This window comes from Prinia subflava, assembly GCF_021018805.1.
Source record: "Prinia subflava isolate CZ2003 ecotype Zambia chromosome W unlocalized genomic scaffold, Cam_Psub_1.2 scaffold_32_NEW, whole genome shotgun sequence".
Taxonomy (NCBI): Eukaryota; Metazoa; Chordata; class Aves; order Passeriformes; family Cisticolidae; genus Prinia; species Prinia subflava.
This window is the reverse complement of record NW_026960609.1, coordinates 1,953,151-1,975,998: the sequence shown is the minus strand read 5'-3', so window position 1 is coordinate 1,975,998 and position 22,848 is coordinate 1,953,151. Positions and strand designations below refer to the sequence as shown.

The following is a 22,848-nucleotide window of genomic DNA, read 5'->3' as shown; positions in this document are numbered from 1 at the left end:
GAAACAACACAAACCATGATCAAGTAGACCAAGCACTAAGAAACAGTAGCCACATTGATCTAATTCCACTTTGACTTAGGGTGCTATCTAATAGGTTTATTAAAAGTTTCAACAGACTATAGCTCCAGACTTTATCTTTCTTGGAAGACACTACAATAGAAGCCACAGTAGAGACTGCCTTGTCACAAGAAGTACAAATACTTGCTGTATAGATGGAGAAATAAAAGGACAAATCTAGTTGTCTAAAACACAATTCAACTGTACACATTTTATTTACAGTTTTGTACACTGTCTTAGTATGAATGGGACCGCTTCTCTACTTCAGCCATTTTAACCAAAGCAAAATAACCTAAGTAATACAAAGTGTTAAAATACAGCATAAGATACAAAAACAGACATACTATTTCTAGTAAGGAATGTAAATCATGGTGTTACATTAAAAAACCCCACATTTATGTTCAGGAAATCATACAAAAAGATGACTGATTTGACTGAAATGCATAAATCTGTAGCAAAGCTTTGATGTTACAAAAAAACAAAAAAAAATTACCAAAGAATGCACAAAATTAATCTTTATTCCACCTTTGTCATATACCCAAATTCTTCCCCACATGTTACATGAGCAAAAACAATTCAAATCAAAATATCGCTGATGTTATCAAATAGGGAAAACAAATAAATTAATCTAGCAGCCATCAGCATAGGTTACAGCAAAGATGATGCTGTATAAAAAAATGCTAGAAAACTGTATGCACCATACTCTTTTCCAAACCAGCAAAATCTTACTGCATACAATGCAAGTGTAAAACAGGGTAATTTCCTGCAGGTTCAGAAAGGCAACTTGTTTTCTGAATACTGTGGATAAACAAATCATTTTTTTGCAATAGTAATGTTTCTACCAAGCTATTACAGAATGGGCCAGAAACACATTTATGGATTTGGGGGGTGAAGCGTACTAAAATTTAGATTGGCAATGGTTATTTCGGCCAAAATAGAAAAATTGAACATAGAAGTACAAGACAAAGGCGAATGAGACTTCTCACAAATCTCAGCAACATTAAGATGGAAATCAAATTTACATGTAGTCCACTCTGCTTTTGAAGAGGCTTTGGTTCAGCTCCCAATCTCGATTGCTTGACGCAGTCTCCTATGAAAGAATACTCAGAAAGCGTCATCTTAAACAACAAACCTATTTTTAGTGGTAGAGCCGCTCTTAGTAGCTGTGTCTGCATGGGACTGATAACCAATCACTATCTTTGGAGGAAGTCCTAATCTTTCCTTGTATACTCTCCTGGAGAGGAAAAGAAATAAAACAACAGTTTAAGCACAGTCCTTAGGAAGTAATTAGGATCAGGACACCTGTTTTAAGATCTGTGGACACCATAAAAAAAAAGCTGCCTATTTAGAAACAATTTCTCAGATATGAATAAAGGACTTGAAATATGATTTTTCTAGTGTATTGCATCTAAAACCCACTTACAGTTTTGTAAAATGACTTACCTCATATAATAGGACAAGCTATAGCAAAAAATAATTAACAGGCCTAAATAAATTCAAAATGCAGGGACTCTATGCTGCATTCATGTGAGTATCAATACCAGAAAGCTGTATTTCCAAACACAGAAAGAAAACACCTATGAAGAACTCATAGTTCACAATTCCAGAACTACTGAGATAATAAATTTACCTGAACCAAAGAAAACAGCAATTGCCTGGAACAGATAGTTTTTAATCACCCTACACATTGCAGCTGCAGAGAGTTGCTGTCTTTCCTCTAACTATTGATAGAAAGCAGACCCCCACAGACCTGGTGACGGGCACCTTACCCAACAGAAGCTTTAAGAAAAACCAGTTTGGATCTTGTTTTAAAAGAAAGAAGCAGCAGTACCTGCCTTAGACACAAACACACAGTGTTCCTTAGCACAGAGTGAGATGCAACTCACTAATGGCCACTCCTGTTTGGAGTTAGGATATGGGAGAGCCAGTGGGCAACATAACTTACATTGGTCCTTGTGTCAGTTTGCAAAAAACTTAACTTTTTCACAGTTCTCTAAAGGAGTCAATCCCTGAGTTAATGGTTAAATACCATTCCAAAATGCTGTGTGATGCTTACTAGGTTTATTGCAACATTCTGGTACCAGAAGATGAACACCATAGTTTTGCTTGTTCATTATTAAACACTTACCATTGAAGCCTGAGAACATGACCGTATAATAAAATTGTTAGTAGAAGGCAGATACAGATTCTTAAAGGCCCAAAAAAGGCATGTGTCAAAAGAGCCATCAGGTAGAGAAACAAGTAAGCTGCTATGCCAGACAGTTCAAGTTTGGCTTAAGACATGTGCACTAAGCCAGGAAGGTAAATATTTTCATTGGTTTGCGTAAGGTAAACGGCCTACAGTGACAAATTTATCTGCAAGTTATTCTGAAGCATAAGTACTACAAAATCCAATAAATACTTGTGTAATTAGTAACTGTAATCACATAATTGTGTAAATAGTAACCGTGTAATTAGTAATACTTGCACACACACTAAAGCAAAATGTACATTTTCCGTAGCACAGACTCCATCTGAGATAACTACTGTTGCTTACTTAAAGAGCATAGCGTGCTATTACACTGGTCAAATAACCCATGAATCCCAGCATTGCTTTATCTGTACTTAAACAGAGGCAAAACGTAGGAAAACACCTGTAAAGTTTCACAGCACATCACTGTATAGCTTTTTGTTTTGTTTCCAAATTTTAGTACATCGTCTGTGTTTAAGATTTGCAGCACCTTTCCTTATCTTATTTGCAAGCACCACTTTTGAAAAAAATCTTATCAATGCTCTACTCTTACTGACTACCCATCTTTACAAACTTGCAAGCTGGAATAGATTGCACATCACCTACAGTTGTTAATTACAATGCCTCATTGTGAAATGAGAATTTTTGCCAAGATTTGTGTATGGGCATGTGTTAGTAACTACTCTGTACTGCTGCACTACCTCCACTGTGGTTTAGAAATGAACTGAACACAACTTGGCACAGTTAAGCTTGGGATACAGCTCTGCACAGGTTCTGCTTCTCTGGAATGCCTCCTCTATCTAGCCAACTGGCTTTATATGCATGGCTACACTTCATACAGCCGAGGCGCCAATCACATTACTTACCCTATATGTGTAACAGCATCCCTGTTTTCACATTCAGTTGTCCATATTGCTATTTTATCACCCTTAGTTCTAACATTAACAACAGCACCACACACATCATCACTGTAGTCATCGAATGACTCCCCAATAAGGCACAGCAGCTGTGAAAGAGAAAGCAGTTCAGAGTCAAAAACTCTGTTCTGTAGGCAAGCACTCAGTGTACACAAGGACTGAGGAACACATTTTACAGCCTACAGCTACTTGCCATAGAACAATAATTTTCTATTTATTGCAGTGTCTTCTTGAAGTTCCAAATATTCCAAGTGAATATACTCTCGTAGGGCATCTTCCTTCTATTCTGAATTTTCCATTGCTCCTCCTCTGCCACCTGCTGCAAGTTCTGACACAGTTGATCATTTCCACAGTGCTGCCTTCCACCCCATCCTCCCAATCCAAAACAAGAGAGGAATTAAAGCACTGTATTCTTCTTTCTACAGTACACTTAACACAGATGGACCAATCTGAGATTTCAGGTGTTTCCATCCATTATCTAGGAAGAACCTGGTAAGGACTATTTGCACAGCATCAGGTACATAAGGTTTAACTTCAATGCTGAAGTCTACCAGTTCAGAGGTAAATCTGACTCCAGCCAGATGCTAAGTGCTAGCCAACAAAATGTTACTTCCTATTGATACAGGAAGCTTCGGTGTTTCCATAAACTCTGAAGTGGGCATCAATGATCCTGAACAGGGTTTAATACAATGCATCAATGCAGGTGCACAATAGAAGATTCTTCCTCCCAGGTTTCTAGCAGTGAAGCTTGGAATTGGCCAGGAACATCAGACTGAGCAGGGTCACAGGCCTGTGCAACATGCCAGCTGTGAAAGCAGTGTTTAAAATCTTCAGCTTGCAACTTGTAAAACAAGCAATCCTGATATTCAAAACAAATGGTTTCTTGTGCTTGAGACATTCGCCTAGACTATGCTGAATTAAAAAATATTTCTGCACACTGAATCTGCAAATGGACACTTGTTTCCTTCACTTCCACAGTACATTAAATACACTGTTGTTATATCAGTTTTACCAGATATACCAGTTATATCTGGTATCACTTATAACATTTGGAAATTTAACATGTTTGCAACTTTTCAAACAAAGCAGATCTTTCAGTACTCATCTGACCCACAAGGGCTGGCTTACTTGAGGAAATACAAAACGGATAAAGTGTGCTAAAAAATAAATTTGGTATAACTAGACATGCTTTAAATGTTACACCCAACTGCAGGCTGCACACACTCACTGAGTCACTGAAGCCATAAACGGTTAAGATCAAATCACACACAAACATGCAAAATATCAACCGTCTTAGTTCACATACAAGCAAAGATGACTACCATGCTCAATAAACACTACTCAGGTACATTTTTCATGAATATTGCACAACAGGGAAAAAGGTTGTTGGGGGTTAGATTTGGTTTTTTTTTCTTCTCACAGAATTTTTTCCCATAAGTTTCCAAGAAGCCTTAATGACTACTTAGTCAGAACAAAAAGGGGTACTTGAGAGATATGGCAGCACGAGGCTACACCTATTGTTTTTGAGTCCCTGGGAGTGTCCCTCAGAGGGGAGAGATGATGAGCTTTGGGAAAGGCAAAAAGACAGATCTGGGGAAGGGGGAGGCACTCTTGCTCTCAGCGCCGAGGAGGACGGTCAGGCTGCCCTCTGCCTCTGCCTCGTCCTGGGAAATCTACAATCATCTGCTGTGTACCCAGGAATCCTGAGCTCGTTTTCTCCAGCCTCTCCCCCCACCGCCGCTGCTTCTTCGGAGCTTGGAGGTTCCCCTGCTACTCTGTAGCCCTGCACTGCCCAGCCCTGCCAGGACACCCCTGCTGTTCCAGCTGCCAGCGCAGAGCTCCTCATCTCATCCACCAGCCCGGGACTTTCCTTCCTTCCAGTTCGGCCTCTCGGAGCCCTGCAGGGGCGCCGAGATCAAACTGCTCTGGGCTTTTGTAAAAGAAAGCCCTCAAGGTTCTTGGTTCTGTTTATTATTGATGCTGTAGTTGTTGTTTGTTGGTCGTTTTGTCATATATACTAGTAAAGAACTGTTATTCCTACCCCCATACCTCTTCCTGAAAGCTCCTTTAAATTTTTTTTAATCGGAATAATTTGGAGGGAGGGGATTTGAATTCTCCATCTCTAGGGAGGTCCTGCCCCTTCCTAGCAGATATCTGTCTTTCAAACCAAGACAAAGGTCTTCTCAAATCAAGTTTAGTTTACAGTTAAGATTATATTATAATAAAAAATTGTTCCAAAAGGGAGTTATAAAAGCTTTGATTTCTATTGCAGAAAATTGGTTGCATGTAATTACTGGAATTAGAAGTGACAGGCTTGTTTTAGGGCACATATCACAGTCACCTGGGTATTTAGGCTCTGTGCCATTGCTCACTGCAAAGCAAAAAGCAGAGCCCTCTAGCCTCCAGTTTACACAGTCTACCTACATGTTTCCAAGCCATGTCAGCTATTAGCAGTTAGGACTCACATGCATTAGGCCAAGTACATGCAGCAGGATGTGAAATTGCTCACATGCAGTCATACTGCCCAATACTATATAATGCTCTCTTCAAATCACAACTACAGTGACTACAAAGGTCCTGAATGTTCTGACATTTTGGACACCTCTGCTTCAGTTCTGAAGGCCATTTCTCCCTTTCAAAGGGGTACAATACTCCTTGCCTTTCACAAAAACAAGGACAAAAATGAGAGATTTGCCAAGACTGCTGTGTATTGTCCTGTCTGCAATCCATGTCCCTAAATCCTAGATCGCACTAGACTGTCTTAGGCTATTCTGAGTCAGTTCCTAGACAACACATTTTTCTGTAATACATTTACTGCAATCCACACTAGAAATATATTTACTATTCAATTCTGTTCCAAAGAGATAACAGCAAAGGGAAAAAAAGTATTTTTATGGTGTGTATATAGAGGATGAATGTGCTATTATTGCCTGTCCCAGCATTAAGATAAATACAGAAAGAAAAAAATCTCAAAGTCCCTTGTTCAACAAAGCAAAAACATGAAAACTATTCACTTTTTAAAAAAGTATTTGTAAAACATATTCTTTTATCAACTGAATGAGCAAGTTGCACTCAAGACAATGTATTATTTTCACAGTAGTGCAACAGTAATGTTCTGTACATTACATGGGAAAAGCTTAATCTGTCCTGCAGAACTCTCCCTGTTGCTGCCTATTAGAAGGAAGTATTAGGCAGAACACACCCACAGGAAGGATCACTATTGAAAAAACATGTTTCAAACACAGCCAGTCAATAAAACCCTACAGACACTCCTGCCAAGAAGTTAGAATAGTGTAGCACACAAATATCAATTCAGTTAAATGTATTTTCACACAAACATAAGACTCCTCAGGTGCCACTGGTGCTTACTGTCTCTAGCCAGAAGCGATCAAGGTCACTTCGTCTCTGCTGCTTGTTTAGTGTAATTAGCCATCGGCCTCCTCGCTTGTTTTTTTCATCTTCCCACATGGGTTCAATCCCATCCTGCAAAGAAAGGCCACAAGTTACATCAGACTCCATCTCTAGTTTTCCTAAAGAGCCACCAAAAGGCCAGTGATAACTGAAACAGTAATTTAAGAAAGAAATGTACAGTTTAAGATACATACCAGAATGTCCAGAAATACTGTCTCACACCAATATCGAACTTCCAAACCAACAAGTCCACACTCTAATGAATTTTTAGTTCTACAGAAGCATCACAGTCTGGGCAAGTCTTAGCTACATATTACATTAAAAAAATCCTGAGGCAACAGGCAAAGACAACCACCTGCTTTGCCCTGCATGAAACCAGAATGTAGCTGCTAATTTTATCTGGAGTCCTTATTTTACGTCTTGCACTCAGTGCAAGATTAGCCAAGTGCTTCACTTATGCATACACATTATTTCACTAAAACAGACACCTTCAGCAGTCTCTCAACAACTGCTTTCACACACAAGGTGAAAACAAGGGGGTTTTCATTGTTGGGGAGGAAAAAAAATAAAATCAAGATACCCTTTCAAAGCAAGATCTGATTCACATTTTGCCAGTAGCCCTGCACTGAATTAAACAATTCTGCATGTGCTGATACAACAAAGTAGCCAGCTACTATTCCCATATCAACCACCTATGCTCACTTCAGAAAATCCTTAAAAAAGTAAGTAATTGTCTAGACAGAGGAATTCTGTTAAGAACTGCCCACTAAGAATTGCACTACAGAACTTATGGCTGAAAACTAAGTGCTCAACATGCAGGCTGGAGTGGTGTCATCTCACTTTAAATATAACACCCTCACTGGCAGCTGCAGAGCTTAAACTACTTTATCACCTTTAAGAGGACCTCTAAAGAGGTCACAACTGAAGGACAGCAGTGAGAGATTGCCTAGAAACCTGAAACAGTTGCCAGTTCTATACCTGTTCCACGAAGTTATATAATTATTACTGCTTTTTGACAAGCAAACACAGAACAGATACACATACTTAAAACACAAATTAAGGATTAATGTAAAAAATACAAGCATTATCCATAGATATCCTAATCTCTGAAGGGCCTACAGCTTCTTAAAATTCTAGTAAGGTTTCTCAGTCACCTAGAATACCGTTACCTTCCCAAACCCAAGCAGCATCACCTCTTCACCACATAAAGCTGCTGGGTCTACAAACAGTGCACACAGCCTGCTGAGGAGTCCCAGCCTGTGGCTATGTTTTATGAGCAAAGGAGGAACCAGTAACCAGCACTTCAGGGACTATTTAGGTGCTGGAATCCAGAAAGGAAGCTGCATGATAGAAGCACTACCAAGAGGTCAGGGTTCAACTTAGAGCAGCAATTCAGATCTCCACCCCAGCTGAGGCATGATTTCACCTACACCTTCTCATCAGCATTTCCTATTCACTAGTTTGGACACTTCCCTCAGCATGTTCTAATTGTCCATGTTGGGTGCACTTTTCTATTTCATGCTTAAGTAATACAACATTTAACTGGTAGTATAAAAATTATTAGTACTGTGCATCTGGTTAGTAGTACCCATAAGGAATAACCCATAAGGAATACTGGGCAACATTGCTGCCTCCCACAGACATTTTAACTCATTTCACATCAAGTGACAGAGCTGTAAAACCTTTCATATTAGAAAAATGTAAACTTAATTGTTTGCACAAACATTGCAAACGTAGAACGAAGACTAACAGTCACAGATTAAAATCTACTGTCTGTGATATGTGCTAAAGCAAGTGCTTGCAGTTTCAGAAGTAGCGACAACCTGATTTTCACACAGCACGTTTGAGACTTCCTCAAAAAAAAAATCACCTTTATGATATTCCAAACCGTGTTCCTAGATGTCCTAAGTGAAATATTTGGACAGCATCTTAATTAGTCAGGAAAGCATCCATCAAAATCGTTAACTAAAGACAAAAATGTTAGCAAGCCTACCTTAAAGAGCGAGTAGTCACAACCAGGCATTAAATTACTAGAGAGCTGGATATGGTTGTATAAACTATTGGAGGGGAAAAAAAGCAGGATCAGAAACTAAGCATTGTTTTAAGGTACAAAATTCTTAAAGAATTTAAGACATATGACCAAACAAAGCCCAAAAATTAAAGAGCAATAAAGTTATTTCAAAAGCAACCCTATTTCTTAAGTATTTTATAACAACATAAAAGTATCAGTATTAAGATGTTCTAGGCTTGAAGCAGCAGAATGGAACAGGAACCCCACAATTGTTTTTAAACTCATTTCCAATGCTTCCTTTAAACCTAGTTCTAAGGTTTAGTTCTAAAGTTCGACGTCATTAGGAACATAACTCAGTGAGCTTTCATGGCAACAGGTTCTGTGTCCATGTGTATTCTATACATTCATGGAATAAGAATAATTATTTATATTTCTAGGGCTACTCTCACTGCTGAGAGTGATTTTTAGGAGAAATGTTCAACCTTGCTATTTGACACAGTATTCTAGGTATGAATGCTGTAGGCCTGATAATTCTAATTAAGGACTCAAAAGGCAAGAACAGGAGATAGACAACAAAATATATATTCAGAATTAGATTTACAACTGTGCAATTCAGAAAAACAATCAAAGGAGTACAAAGTGTCTCCTCCTCAAACACAGAGATAGATGCCATTTTTCACCCCTGCACTGTTAAGGTCAGACTTCAGAAAGAGGCCTGCACACATGACAGCAACGTGTAGCCCAAGACCAACTAATATTGAGGCACAGTTCAGCATCAAAAAGAAAACTGATTACTGTGATGTTCTAACAACAAGAAATCACACACAGGAATTTATAACACCAGTTACAAATTTAACAGGCTGCCTCTTTTAAGTTTACCTTGACACTGAAATTTTATCCCCAGAATGACACACCTATTTCCCACTCCAGCCACAAATGAGGTGTAACTTAACTGCTGGTGGCTGATTTTACACCTTCACTGCAGACATCTAGATTAAGCACTTTTTAATTACCAAGACTACCTTGGTTATAGAAGCTCAAAAACTTACCCTTAACCAACTTTAGTAGTGAGCTTCTAACAATTCAGCTGCCCATCATATACCCCACCACCGTCAGCTGAGTGAACCACAATTTGCAATCACCCCCACAGTAGGAATGGGAAAGCTGCCTACAAGCCCAGAATCCCATTCCCCTGTCAGAACTGCACCAATAAAGTTACTGAAAAGGCTGAAGCATTTTTCCTTCTGGTGCTAATGGGTAACTGATGGGTCCCATTACTACACTCAGACCCCATCTCCCTCCATGGGGATCACATCCAAAAAAAAGTATGCAACAAAAATAAGAACCCTACCACTCAATGTAGCATGAAGCACTAAGGTCAAATATATAATACTTTTTTTTCACTTCAATTTAACAGCACTTGCATTTGATCTGTCTCAGCATTACAGCAGGCAAAAACCTTGATTGAAGCAAGTGTTTAGAGAGCACAGGCCCACCTTTGAAGGCTTTTTATTGCTGTTGGAGCCTAACCACTCTCATAGACCTTCAACTTAGAATGAAGGTAATTTCTTCTGTAACCTCTAATGATTTTTTTTCAAGGATGCCATTAATCTGCATGAATCTCAAGTACTACGCTCCAGATTCAGGCACTCTTGAACATGTGACATGAGCCAGTGGTCAATTTAATCAAAGAGGAAAATGTGGGGCCATTGAAGTGGCAATCAGTTGGCCACCAGAATTCACAGGCTCATGTTACTATGAGATAGCTACTGCACAAATTAAATGTTCTACATGTCTGTCATGTACACATGACATAAATGTTCTACCATGTCTCTTATGTACACATAAGCAGTGCTGCAGTGTTTCAGCAAGACAACAAGCATTTAAAGGATGAAGAACTTCTCCATTCACATTTTCTTCACCAGACTTCACCTTCAGTTTTGCAAATATTTCAGATTACACAAGAATTTGCAGTTAATGGAGTACTTTGTGGCTTTTTTGACTTGGACAGAAGCTTTGCTAACAAATCCCAGAATTATCATGCAGATTTAAAAATCTGTACTTACGCCCAAAAATCTTCAACAGTATCGAACTTTGAGATAAGACGAAGATTTGCTTGCCAAGTTTTGCTCTTGTCATTTTTAAAAAACCAGAGTGCCCATCTAAAGGAGAGCAAAATAAAAACATCTAGAAATTAAAGTATATTAAAAATGTAATTATTTCTATTGTTATATTCAAACTAATTGCAAACCTTAATGTATTATGAGCATGGAGGTCAGTTTTCATCAATAAGCTACCTGATCAATTCTTTACAGACCAACAATGTTTCTGTTTTTAATACAAGAATCGTGGCAGACTTTATCAATCCATTAGGTATATATTTTAAATAGCTTTGGAATTCTTTTAAGACTCTAAACCTCAGATGTTTCTCCTTGCTGTCAAGTGCTAAACTGCTATCCCCTACCACAAACAACTGATCATGGTCTAAAACAACACCAACTATTCAAACTGGGCTCCCTGGCCAGTAATTTCCTTGTAAAGGTTAAATAAGCAAATTATATCACTCCAAAGCTATGTATGACATGAAAGCGTCCCAAGCACTCACATACAAGGAAAGCATAAATTTTAATGGAAGCTGCATTAAAGCTTACTAATGGCAACCACCTCAAATCTGCACAAATTGTTTCAAATTTTAAAATCAGCATATACAAAAACGAGACTAAATGAAAAAAAATCACTTCTGCTGAGTACAAATATCAAGACAAAATTGAACCTTTCACACAAAGCTGCTCTTTCTGAATCTAAAAAGCATCATTGCAGCAATTTAAAATGCTGGAAGAGGATACCTAATGAGGCATTTAATCAAACAGTTGGGTTTTTTCCCACTCTGATAATTTCAATAGTGTTGAAATACTCAGGTTAGCACTAGACTAGATTTATCTTCTCTCAGCAGAGAACTTTAGTGTCACTAGGTGTCAATCTATTGTTTTAAGATCCTTCCTGACATTTCAAACCTAGTTTTAAAAGTTTACTCCTTTCCAGTAATAGCCTCACTACCACTTGGAAAGAAGTGTCAGCATCAATTTAATCAAGGTGTCTAGAGGAAAGAGAAGGAGGATGGAAGCTGAAAGACAACAAGGAAAATGGGATACATGCAGCAGAGCAATACAGGGAAGCATTGTTTTCCACACCTGCTCAAAACTTAGAAAAAGAGTAAGGTATCACTAGGTAAAAGGTACCTGCCAACAATAAATACTGAACATTCCATAGTAACGCATCAGCTCACTTGGAGAAAACTATTTCCAAGCTGGTCTTTTTGAAACTGTAATAGGGCTTGAAATTTTCACTAACTTTGAAATATAATTTTAACTACAAGTTTTAACACTGGTACCTTAATTTACCCAAGTACAAGGCAGAATGCAAGGTTTTCCAGTTCTAGTGGGCAGCAGTTTCATCTCGGTGTCAGCCTCTTAAAAGGCACCAGACAAAAGCAACAAAAGCTCTGCTTGCCTCCAGCTAAAAGCAAACCCATGCTCTCAAAGTACCTGGCTGCATTTTGAAAACTTGCAAAGATTTTCAGCTTCTGTAACTGCACTATCTGAAGAAGACTCTGAATATTAACATCTGGATCAGATTCTCCTTACTCTGCAACCCCACTGCAAAAATCTTCAAAAAAACCACCTGAGAACTCCCCAAATACTGCTAGAGAATGTAAGATCAACAAGAGCTGCAAAGCCACAAGCATTTTTCTATCCCTGGAAAAACTTCAATCACTTTTCTGTGCCCTTTACCTGTTTTGTAGTGGATGTTTAATATACTGTTCAGGGCTGGCAACCTCCTGACTAGGTGCTGGCTCTGTTTTTTCCTCTTCTGCAGGTTGGGGGTTGGGAGTTGTTTCCTGTTTGAAGAAAGGAGTTATTAATACATTCCTTCCCAATTTTTATTGAAGTAATTTAGTTCCCTGAAGTTACCTTAGAAAGGGTGAAGCTGAGTTCCTATAATTTATCTTGATTAGGGGCCCAAATCACATAGTGGAAGCACAATTTGTATCCCTTTATTCTTCAACATCTGAACAGGTCCTATAATAAACTCTAACCGCAGGAATTCACATTCTGCTGTTCAGTGATTTGCTTCCTATGTAATTTGTTTCCAAAATGGTGTACTATATATACTTGTCTAATTTTGCAATAGTTTTGAATGCTATTTCAGAAAATACAATCTGTTATCTAGAATATGCACATCTAAAATAAATTCAGAGTACTGATTTAATAACAAAAATTATTTTTATCAGTTTCTGACAGAGCATCATTTGAAACAGGTGCACAGGCCCTGTTATTTCGAAAAAAATCTATTAATACAAGTAGAAGATAAAACTAAAATTCTTAGATCTAAAATCATTCATTGCAAGCAGCCAGAAGCCAAGCCAGTGCATAGTTATCTTTGTATTTGCAACATCATCATGAACCAAACAGCAGAATCTGAAATAAATGTACTTACTAGTTTAGTATGTATTAGATTGATTTCAAGAGTGATTTTTTTCAACTTTCTAGAGACAGCTCTAGAAATGTTAAATATACTTTAACATAAGTGCGTAAATTATATTCTCTCTGCATGCAAATCCCCTCAGGCTTGTCATTCAGTTCAAGAAGTCACTGTGCCAGGTTTGAAATTCTAATGCCTTTCCTTCAAACCAGGGAATACAAAGCTTTATTGTGAGGCCAAGTGTCCCTACCAGTTACCACCATCCCCCCCTAATCTGCGATCCATGCTAGAATATGACAAACATGGAATGAGGACTGTAGCTCCTTCCCAAGAACTAACACAAAAATGCCTATAGAGCTGGCCCTGTGAAAGAAAAAGCACTTCAGTAATAAAAATAAAAGCTAACTACAGCAGACCCAAAGACTCTAGACATTTCCAAATATGGCAATATAAGAGTAGTATTTGAAAATTAATTTGAACTTTGTGGTTTTAACAGAAAAAAATAACATAGTGAATTAAGTAATGTTATTTAATTAATGGAACAGTTTACTCCAGGCTTCCACATACATTTTATCACACCAAAGCTGTTGAAAAGTGGAATGGATATGAAGTGATAACACTATTCAATCTTCACAGACCCAGTTGGCAAACTCTTCTGGATAACACCTAAAGATCGGTCTCAGCAGGGATTTTCTTTTCATTATCAATATATTTAGCATTAAGCATGATATTGTGTTTTATATCAGAGAAGTTATTCCTTTATGGTTGAAAATAATCAAGTGTGCTTTAGTTTAACAGCCCACCAAGAAAAACACCTCATGACATTTCAGAATACTCACATGCACCTGCATTCACAGTGGAGAGATCTAACAGGAACACTTGGCCAGTGCTTTGATTTACACAGTACAATAGCACAATTCCCTTCCTCTTACTAAAACTAAATGCTTTCTGAGGATTCCCCAAAGGGATCACCACTAACAAACCCACAGAAGCACAGTGTTGAACAATCTGCCACACGTCCTCCAGTATAATACTAAAAAAAGCTAAGCAGACCTTCAACAAAACTTAGTAAGTTCTTCAAATCCTACCTAGAATAGAATTTCTAGTGTTACCCCCACTTATTTTTGGTATCATTCATCTTTAATCACACAAAACCATCCCACTGAACAATTCCAGACAGCACACAAAAGCTGTAGAATTCATCAAGGAAACACTTTAATACTTCCTCCTTCACGTTATCTGTATTATATTACAGAGAAATAAGTATAGACAACTAAAGTTAAAGTGTGGCCCCTTCAGGGGCTTCTAACTAGAAAATTTAGAAGTTACACCTGCAAAAACAATAACCCTTCAAGAAAAATTCTGCTGATGTTCTGGAATAGCACTAGGTTTTGTCATAAAGCTTGCTTTCAGTCACAATACTCTGCAGTTGTGACATCTAATATTCACAACTGATTTACAAATGCTATTACACTAGGAATTTTAACATCAAACAGACTCACTCTTCCTGAATGCAGATGCAGAGTATCTTCCAAAACCAATTTCAGTTGAGAATCTCATGTTTGCTCAGCAACTAGCTTTCAACATACAAAGAGTTAATCCCAAAGTCTCTCCGGTCACTCTTCCAGAATTATCACAACTACAAAAAATGGAAGAATCAATACAAAGCCACTGAGCACATGCACAGCTGAACTGTTTCATAAACTTCTAACAAAAGACAACATTAGAAAGGATTAAGGTAGCACATCCAGACAAAAAGAAAAACGCAATGAGCCTCAACACCTGCCTGATACACTGATGATCATCATTCACACAACTACACGAAATTCTGTTTTTTGGACAAACAGAAGACATCTGACTCAGCACAAGTATTTTACTTAAGCCACCACAATATCAAGTCATTTTAGATATTCTGAAAGCTACATGGCATTCATGAAACTTGGACGAACCATTATTCAAGCTCCTGTCCAAAATGGAAAATGACAGCTCAGCTCCAAGGCCCAGGTAACTATGACCTTGACCCAGGACTGCGCCACTCCCCTCAAAAACAATGCCACCAGAACACTTTTTTTCAGCACCAGGCTGCCCCATCAAAGATAGCTACAGGTCTACACAGCAGGTATAAAGTTGGAAGCAGAACTTATTAAAAAACATTATTTCTGGTTGGTCTCTGAGAGAAGCCTAAAGCAGCTTATTTTCACTTCTTTCTATTTCCCACAGCTGTTGCCCTGAGATTTCCTAGTTTGCTGAGCGTTCATACTAAAGTAGAAGTGTGCAGCTTCTCATGCTCCTTAATGTAACAGATCCGTGTTTTGTAAATATTGCCATTGTTATGAATTCCTTCTCCAAGAGAAGGGGAGATTGAATGACAGCCTCCTTGACCAATGTGGGTAAGAGGTGGGGATGCCCACTCTCCAATCCATGGTCACCTTGCTAGAGGTATTTAATAGGAAGAATAAACAAAGGGTGGGTCTCCTGCCCTGCTGCTCTGATCAACCCAGACCTCTGTCTCCAAGTGTGTCCTTATCTGGCTAGGCTCATGGTGATACACAGCCATCAGGGAAAAAGAACAATTTTAATTTTTGGCTGGTTAATCATTATCAGCTCCTATTTCCTTTCATCCTACCTTTATCTCACTATTCTGATTACCAAAATGAAATGTTTGTATACCAAATCACTTTTTATTATTAGTCAAACAGAAACTACATAAGTTCATTAATTGGTATTCTAAGTCCATTTAAAGTCTTGGTATCCAAGAAATCCTACAAGAAATTGCTTAGAATTCTATTCCATAAATACTACATGAATTAATGTTACTGTCTACATTTTAGCAATTCACAGCTTGAAACCCTGTAATTACAAAACTATTAACCAAAGTCAGACTGACTATCAGTAGTTTCTGACCTACCTTATTTAAAATCCTTCATAATACTTTACCATTGCTCATAACTAATGTATTCTTTAATCTAAAATTGACTTTATGCTAAGTAACCACCGAGTTTGCTGCTTTTAAAATATAAGTAATAAAACAGGGTAGTATTACCAGATAAACTGGAAAGCTTCACATGGCCAATCCCACTTCTCATACACAAGACAGCACATAATTGAGTGACATTTATTCACTACCCACAGTTTTTGATGTAGGAATCAGCTTGCAGAAGTCCATGAAGCATTTGCCTACTCAGCATTTAATGACTGTATATCTGCAATTACTTGGATTCTGACACTTGCAGATTTAATTGGCTCTAATATTTACTCTTTCTCTACAGTACATAATGACCAACACATCAAAGAAAGGTGTGCATGTCACCAGGACAGGAAACAAAGTGCATTTACAGTACAAACTGCTTCACCAGGTTTGTCTATTAAGGAGAACAAGCAGCTTGACTAGGTTTTACCAAGGGTTTTCAGATGCTGCCCAGACCACATTCATGTTATTAGCTGTCTACAGAAGTTGTTTAGCAAGTCCAGTTGGAGTGCAACAATTATTGCCCAAAAGGACATAACCTAGCACTATTATGCACTCTTGGGAAAGGCTAAGAGAATTAGTGGAAGAGGCTTTTCAAGTCTTCTTGCATTGAACCAAAATAAGTTACATTCCAGAGTTTTCACCTTCTTGTTTAGGGTTTCCAAAAGAAGAAAACTGCATGCCTCAGTTACCTGATGTCTTGGGAAAAACAATTTCTACTATCTGCTGGTCCTTATGCTTCTTGCAAGTAACTGCTACTACACTACAGCCAGGATAATTTCCAAGGCACAAAATTCAAGAGCTATTTATTTCAAAACACTCTTAACAACAACAAAAAAAATAGAGCACACCCACAAGCAAGGATTATATCCTTTAAGAAAACAAACCAAGTGATTTGACACACAACTATGAGGAATGAATGTACAGTGGTAAAAATCATACATAGTACATGTAATAGCAACTGGAAGAGAAGAACAGCCACCTGTTACCAATTTAAGTGTGAAATAGATTTCCAGTCACCAGGACAAAGAAAGTATTTCTACTTGTGACAGCAAGGCCTAATAGAGAGCAACTATCCTAACTGCATTCATCATTACTTTCAACACCACAGATTTTTAGAAAGGCAATCACTATTAGAACACAAACATGGAACCTGATTTTAACTGAGTGACGTCCCCTCAAATTACAACAGAGGTGCAACACAGGTACAGGAGAACAGAATAAAAGACTAAATAAAAAAGTCACACTATACCTCTTACTCCAGTCTCCATTCTGCTGCTGCCTTTGCTACTGCAACACAAAATCTACCAATGGGATGAGTTTCTACATCTAACATTCTGTCAGTTCTAAAGCACTCAAACAAGAAAACTTGTCAGAACTGCTGGGGAGAACAGTTCAGATGATTCAAAGAACAAAAAAACCTCTAGTCTTCCCAAACACTCCTACACAAAAGACCTCCATGTTTTACAAGTATACTAAGCCCCTGGCTCAACAAAGCATAGAATTTTATATCCGCTGAAAATTTAAGACACGTTCCATCTTCAGAAAAGAATTTAATGTAGAATGTATGAATGGTCAAGAGAGAGGTCTTCAAAGAAGTACTGAATGTACTTCTGGTACGCCTAGTGATTGCAAAGAATGTCAAACATACAGGTTATCTGATGAACAGCACAGAGCACAAGAGAGGCAGATCTCTATTAAAAAACAAAAAACTTTTAAACAGTTAAAACTTTTCTGCCTTACATCCACTATACAGAATCAAGGACAACTGGCAGTTTAAGGCCACTAACAACACTCATTACAGCACACTTACATCTGTACATCACACAATTTTATCTTCCTAACATCAATGTCCTACAGAGGTTTTAAACTTCAAGAAATGAGGACTACCACAAGCTAATAAAAAGCTTCTAAACTTAAGTTTAACCCTGATTACAGAATAATTCAAAAGTGAAAGACAATTTATCTGAGGAAAAGTCACATTAATTCACATTTTAAGTCTGCATTCCTCTTTCACGATGCAGGCACTCTATCAACATCCCTTATTTAATTCTCCCCTATACCTCTTCAACATTCAAACTAATCTTCACAAAGCTGCCAAAAGGGATGCATTTTCTCATCAAAAAAATTCCCATGTACCTCCACACCTGCAGGTAGTACCAGTAAATGAAACACAGCTTGATTTCACATGCTATTTTTATGCATTTCTTTAAAATAAGTTTGATATTTTATATCCTATGTGAAGTGTATAACTATTCAAAATTGCTTTCAGAAAAGTGTTTATCTCAAAAAATTTACAAGATGTGCAACACACTCCTCTTAGAGGAAGCTCCTAACTCAGAAATGTTATTTAAAATTCAAAAGCTTATGATAGATATTTCCAATTATTAAACAGCATGAAAGATACATCCATCCTGTATCATTTCAGAAAAATGCAATGAGCAAGCAACTGTGTTCACAATACTGCAGTTGAATGGTATATTGACTTAAAACAGAGCAGGTCACTGACTTTTACAGCAGAAATATCCAGCAACAAGAGTAAGTCTAAAGTTGAATTAAACTTACATGCTAACTGTGTGCAAATAATACAAGTAAATACCTTTCAGCCTACACTGAATTTTAGGAGCTATTATGAACTTTCCACAATTTTAAGGTCCTACACCATTATGTTTGTAACCCCTTGAGATAACAGTTTCATTTAAATAAAGTTTTGATTCCCACCTGTGTATGATTACCTTCTCAAACAAGCAGTTTTCAAATTACAGATAACTGAAACATCACCGTTGTATGCTAAAAAAAGTTAAATTTACAAGTTGCATTTATAACAATAACTGCTATTATAAAACTGCAAAAATATAAAAGAACCATGATGCCATTTCCAATTTGCACAATAAGGGATTAGATTTATATGCACCTAAAAGTTACAGGCTTTGTGCAGCTATGCTATAAAGTCACTTTTGGTAAACTACTGCTTACTAAAGCATTACTACTGGTTGTTGTTGACTTTGTGGACTTTTGCATGGTGTTATCTGATCAAATTTAATCCTCAAAGGCTGTATGAGCACTCTAACAGGTGACAGTTCTGCATAGTCTCATAAATTAGTATAGAATATTTTTAAAAGAAAAACCTAGAAATCACAAGAAAAACTGAGTTTTAACCTGTCAGTGTTGCAAAGGCTTAAGTCTTCCCTAGAGTGGAGAAGTAAACCCCTATGCAATTGGGCTGTATTTATTTAGAATAATCTCGCTTTTTTTGACAACTATTATGGGACTCTCTACAGGACTCTAAATTCAAGTTTCCGTATTTGTTAAGTCTGAAACATTTTTCAAGCCTCTTAAAACTTTCAATGTAAGCTACTTTTGAAACCATGACAGTTCTAGAAACATCACTGACCTTCGCAGAAGCCTGTATTAAAAAAACCAAAACCAACCAATAGTCAGTTGTATTTTCAATTCCCAAGACACATTCTCCCACCAGGAAAGCACTACAGATGACATCTCTACAAACCCAGGTCCAGATTCTGCAGGTGAGCAACAAGAAGGCTTCCCTACGATCAAGAGGTAATCCCTAACCACACCCGCAATTAAATTATTCAGCTGCAAAGCACGCAATATTTCTGCAACACTGTGCACCTCTGACCTCAGTCACTGTACAAGTCTAACTTTAGGCTTAGGTAGGAGAAATGAGCCACCTACAAAGACAATAAACAAAGACTGTTATTTGCTCCAATTTGAAAATAAGCAAGCACAGGTGGTAGCTGACTCCTGAATACAAACATACCACAGCTACAGCAGAACATGCAACAACCGCATTAATTAGTTAAACTGTTGTGAGTGTTGCCCCATCTTCTATTTTTAGAGGCTCAGCACAACTGCTCATGGTGAACTGGATCTGAGAAATCAATCTTGCTGGGACACAGCACTGTAAAACCAACTGTTTACTTTCTGCTGCATTAGATCCAGATCTGCCTCAACGTGCAGATGGAGTTAATGGAGAAAATGGTGCAAAGAGGGTTTCTGAGCCAGCAGCACAGTGAAGAAAGCCACAAGGCCCAGGCCGTTAGAGTAATTTCAATTTCTAATGGCCATATTACAAATTATTTATCACAATTTCTACTAAGATCCACAATCACCACAAAGCACTGCACTGAGAGGAAACCTTCACCTTCAGATACGCAGGCAACAACTCGAAGATTAGCTTTTGGATGTGAAAACAAGTGTTTAACACTGGCTGAAGAACATGGGAAGGGTGCTGCTGGTGGTCTGTCTTGCACTCTTAACTGCCACTCTCCCTGTACAGAACTGCTGCCACGCAATTTATAAATACTGACCCACTTCAATCTCTTCCTCATAAGTAAAAATATGGCATCCGGTTCACAGAAGAAAACCACTAAGAGAAAAATCAGTGTGTCCCTTACACAAAAGAGCAAAATTAGTCTTTATTTAAAACCACCGATTTTCAAACTTTTTTCACTTTGTCTAAATGTTACAAAGCCTCCCCAAACAGCACACTGGCTATTTATTCACAGCTGGTAAGCACAGCAGCAAGAGACCAGCCCTCCTTAACTGGGTTTTCTTGAAACCCTAACAGAGTCTTCTGGTGTCCTCTCCTCATGATACGCAATCATGTGGGATTAGAATAACAACTGTACTTGGATCACCTCCAGCTACTCCAGCTCATTAGGGAAGTGCAGGCTAAGGCTATGTTTGTAAGACCGAGCCTAATACCATGAACATAATTTATCGCCTAGGGGAAAAAAAGTACTGAAATTATCATGAAAGGTCTGAAAAAAAACCCCACTCTCAAATAAAAGACGATTTCGTTTGCTTAGTCTCACCAGCCGCGCTGTGGCCGCGGCTACCCCAGCAGCGCATCTGGGACTTAGCGACCCCACGCTCCCTCACCGCGGGGCCTCTCCCGGGGGCACAGCTCGCCAGGAACGCGGCCCTTCCCGCTGCCGGAGGAGCCGCCCCTCGCTGCCCGGTTCGTCGCGGCGGCGGGAAACAACATGGCTACCCCCTACACGCCACATGCGCCGGGCGGCCGCCGGGGCCGCGGCGGGGCGCCTCACAATGGGTGCCGCCGGACCGCCAGCCCCGCTCCCGCCGGGCCCTACCGAGGCCGAGGCCGCGCCCGCCGTAACCGGGCGACGGTGCCGGCACAGCCACAGCGCCCCGCCGCCCCCTCCCCCGCCCCGGCGAGTGTACGCTCCTCGCCGGCCTCCCCGGCCAGCCGCCTCCTGCCTGCCCGCCCGCTCGACCGGGCGCCCGCCGCGGCCGGCGGAAGGGCGCCTCGACGACGAGGAAGAGCATAAAGATGCGCGGGGAGGAAGGCGATAGAAAAGCAGACGGGTAGGAGAAGGGAACACGGCACCCACCAGCTCAACCGGGTCCACCGCCGCCATCTCAGAGCGCTCAGATCGCGGACGAATCGCGGACACATTAAAGGGCGGGTCGACGGCGGGTAAAAGCCCCGGGCCGCACGCGATTGGCCGGACGCTGGTCACGTGCGGCCGGAGGCCGTTTGGGGCGCGGTGCCAGCCGGGAGATGTAGTCGTCAAGCGCGGGGGCCGCCAGGAACCCCTCCCACTGTCGGCCGGGCAGGAAGAGGCGGGCGGACGCGGGAGCGCCCTCTGGCGGCCGCTGCGGGACCGGCACCGTCCGCCCGCCCGCGCTGAGCGCACGGAGCGGCCCCCGGGCTCCAGAGGCGCTTGTCCCCCGAACACAGCGGTGTGAAGTCCCTTATCCCCCAGACACAGCGCTCCGTGGCCTTCTGTCCGCAGAACAGAATCAAAGCACCATTTAGGTTGGAAAAGACCTTTAAGAACACTGCATCCAACTGTTAACCCAGCACTTCCAAGCCCAGCTCTAAACTGAAAAGGACAGGGCACTGCCTTTATTAATATTCAGCTCTTTATTAAAGTGATCAGCTCATTGTTAAAGTAATCAGCAGGATTGCAGAGTCTGATCGGAGTTTTCCACGCTGCTGCAGCCATCTGAAGGAGCAGGTGCTGTCCCAGTGGATGCTGGGTTCTTGTTCCCATAGAAACAGCTGGCAACTCTCTCTGGTCAACCATCAGAAGACAGAGCAGTGGCAGTCAGCTCTTTGCCCTCAGGGAAAAGTTTCAAGAGTGTCCCATTCTCTGCCTAAGTCAATTCAGCTAGCCAGTTCCCACTGTATCTAAGCTCCTCATAGGTTATGGTGAGTCTTCAAACCAGGCCAGGGGGTGCATCTACTTCTTGCTCGGCTAGTGCACTATCTAATTCTCCTCTGACACATCTAGCTTCTTGTCTTGGGGTGCAGTTTCTCCAAAAAAACTCTCCCAGGATTCACAGGGGGAGTTTTATTTGCATATAAAAATGCATATGCATTGGTCCTGGTCGAAGCAGAGGTATCCCGAAGCAGAGGTATCCCGAAGCAGAGGGATATCCCGGCTGAGGTAGTTACAGCAAACAATGGCTGGGCCATCAAGGCCGGAGCCGCTCCTTTTCACATTTTAATGAGGTAGAAGAATGCTGCCTTTCCCTTCAGAGCAGCTTCCCTGTGTCTTCAAACTTGCTAGGGTGTGGGGGTTACAACCAGGAGAAACCCCCATTCTTCCAAAAGGCTGGGTGAAAGCACAAATTGGGAGGAGGGGGGGCTGCACTCCCAGAGCTCTTTTAACATGCCAATGCGTGCTCTGCGCTTTCCCCGGGGGGACTGGCCGACCGTCCTCCACGGGGCCAGGACAGGGGCAGCCCAGCCCCTCCCATCCGGGAAGCTTGTTCATAA

The 22,848-nt window shown here is 40.0% G+C and overlaps 1 protein-coding gene across 2 annotated transcripts; it reads right to left on the bottom strand.

The window, feature by feature from the left end:
- Positions 1 to 248: 248 nt before the first annotated feature.
- On the bottom strand, positions 249 to 21,959 carry LOC134565061 (eukaryotic translation initiation factor 4E-like). 2 transcript variants are annotated; one of them, XM_063424437.1, is made up of 7 exons: positions 21,455 to 21,959; positions 12,418 to 12,524; positions 10,693 to 10,788; positions 8,609 to 8,672; positions 6,574 to 6,687; positions 3,154 to 3,293; positions 249 to 1,291 (listed from the first exon to the last, which is right to left on the bottom strand). In XM_063424437.1, exons 1-7 carry the CDS (start codon positions 21,479 to 21,481, stop codon positions 1,177 to 1,179), a joined length of 663 nt encoding a protein of 220 aa, XP_063280507.1. In that variant the 5' UTR covers positions 21,482 to 21,959; the 3' UTR covers positions 249 to 1,176. The 2 variants fall into 2 exon arrangements, with proteins under 2 accessions (XP_063280507.1, XP_063280506.1); XM_063424436.1 differs by having other exon boundaries at positions 249 to 1,147; positions 21,455 to 21,570.
- Positions 21,960 to 22,848: the final 889 nt, after the last annotated feature.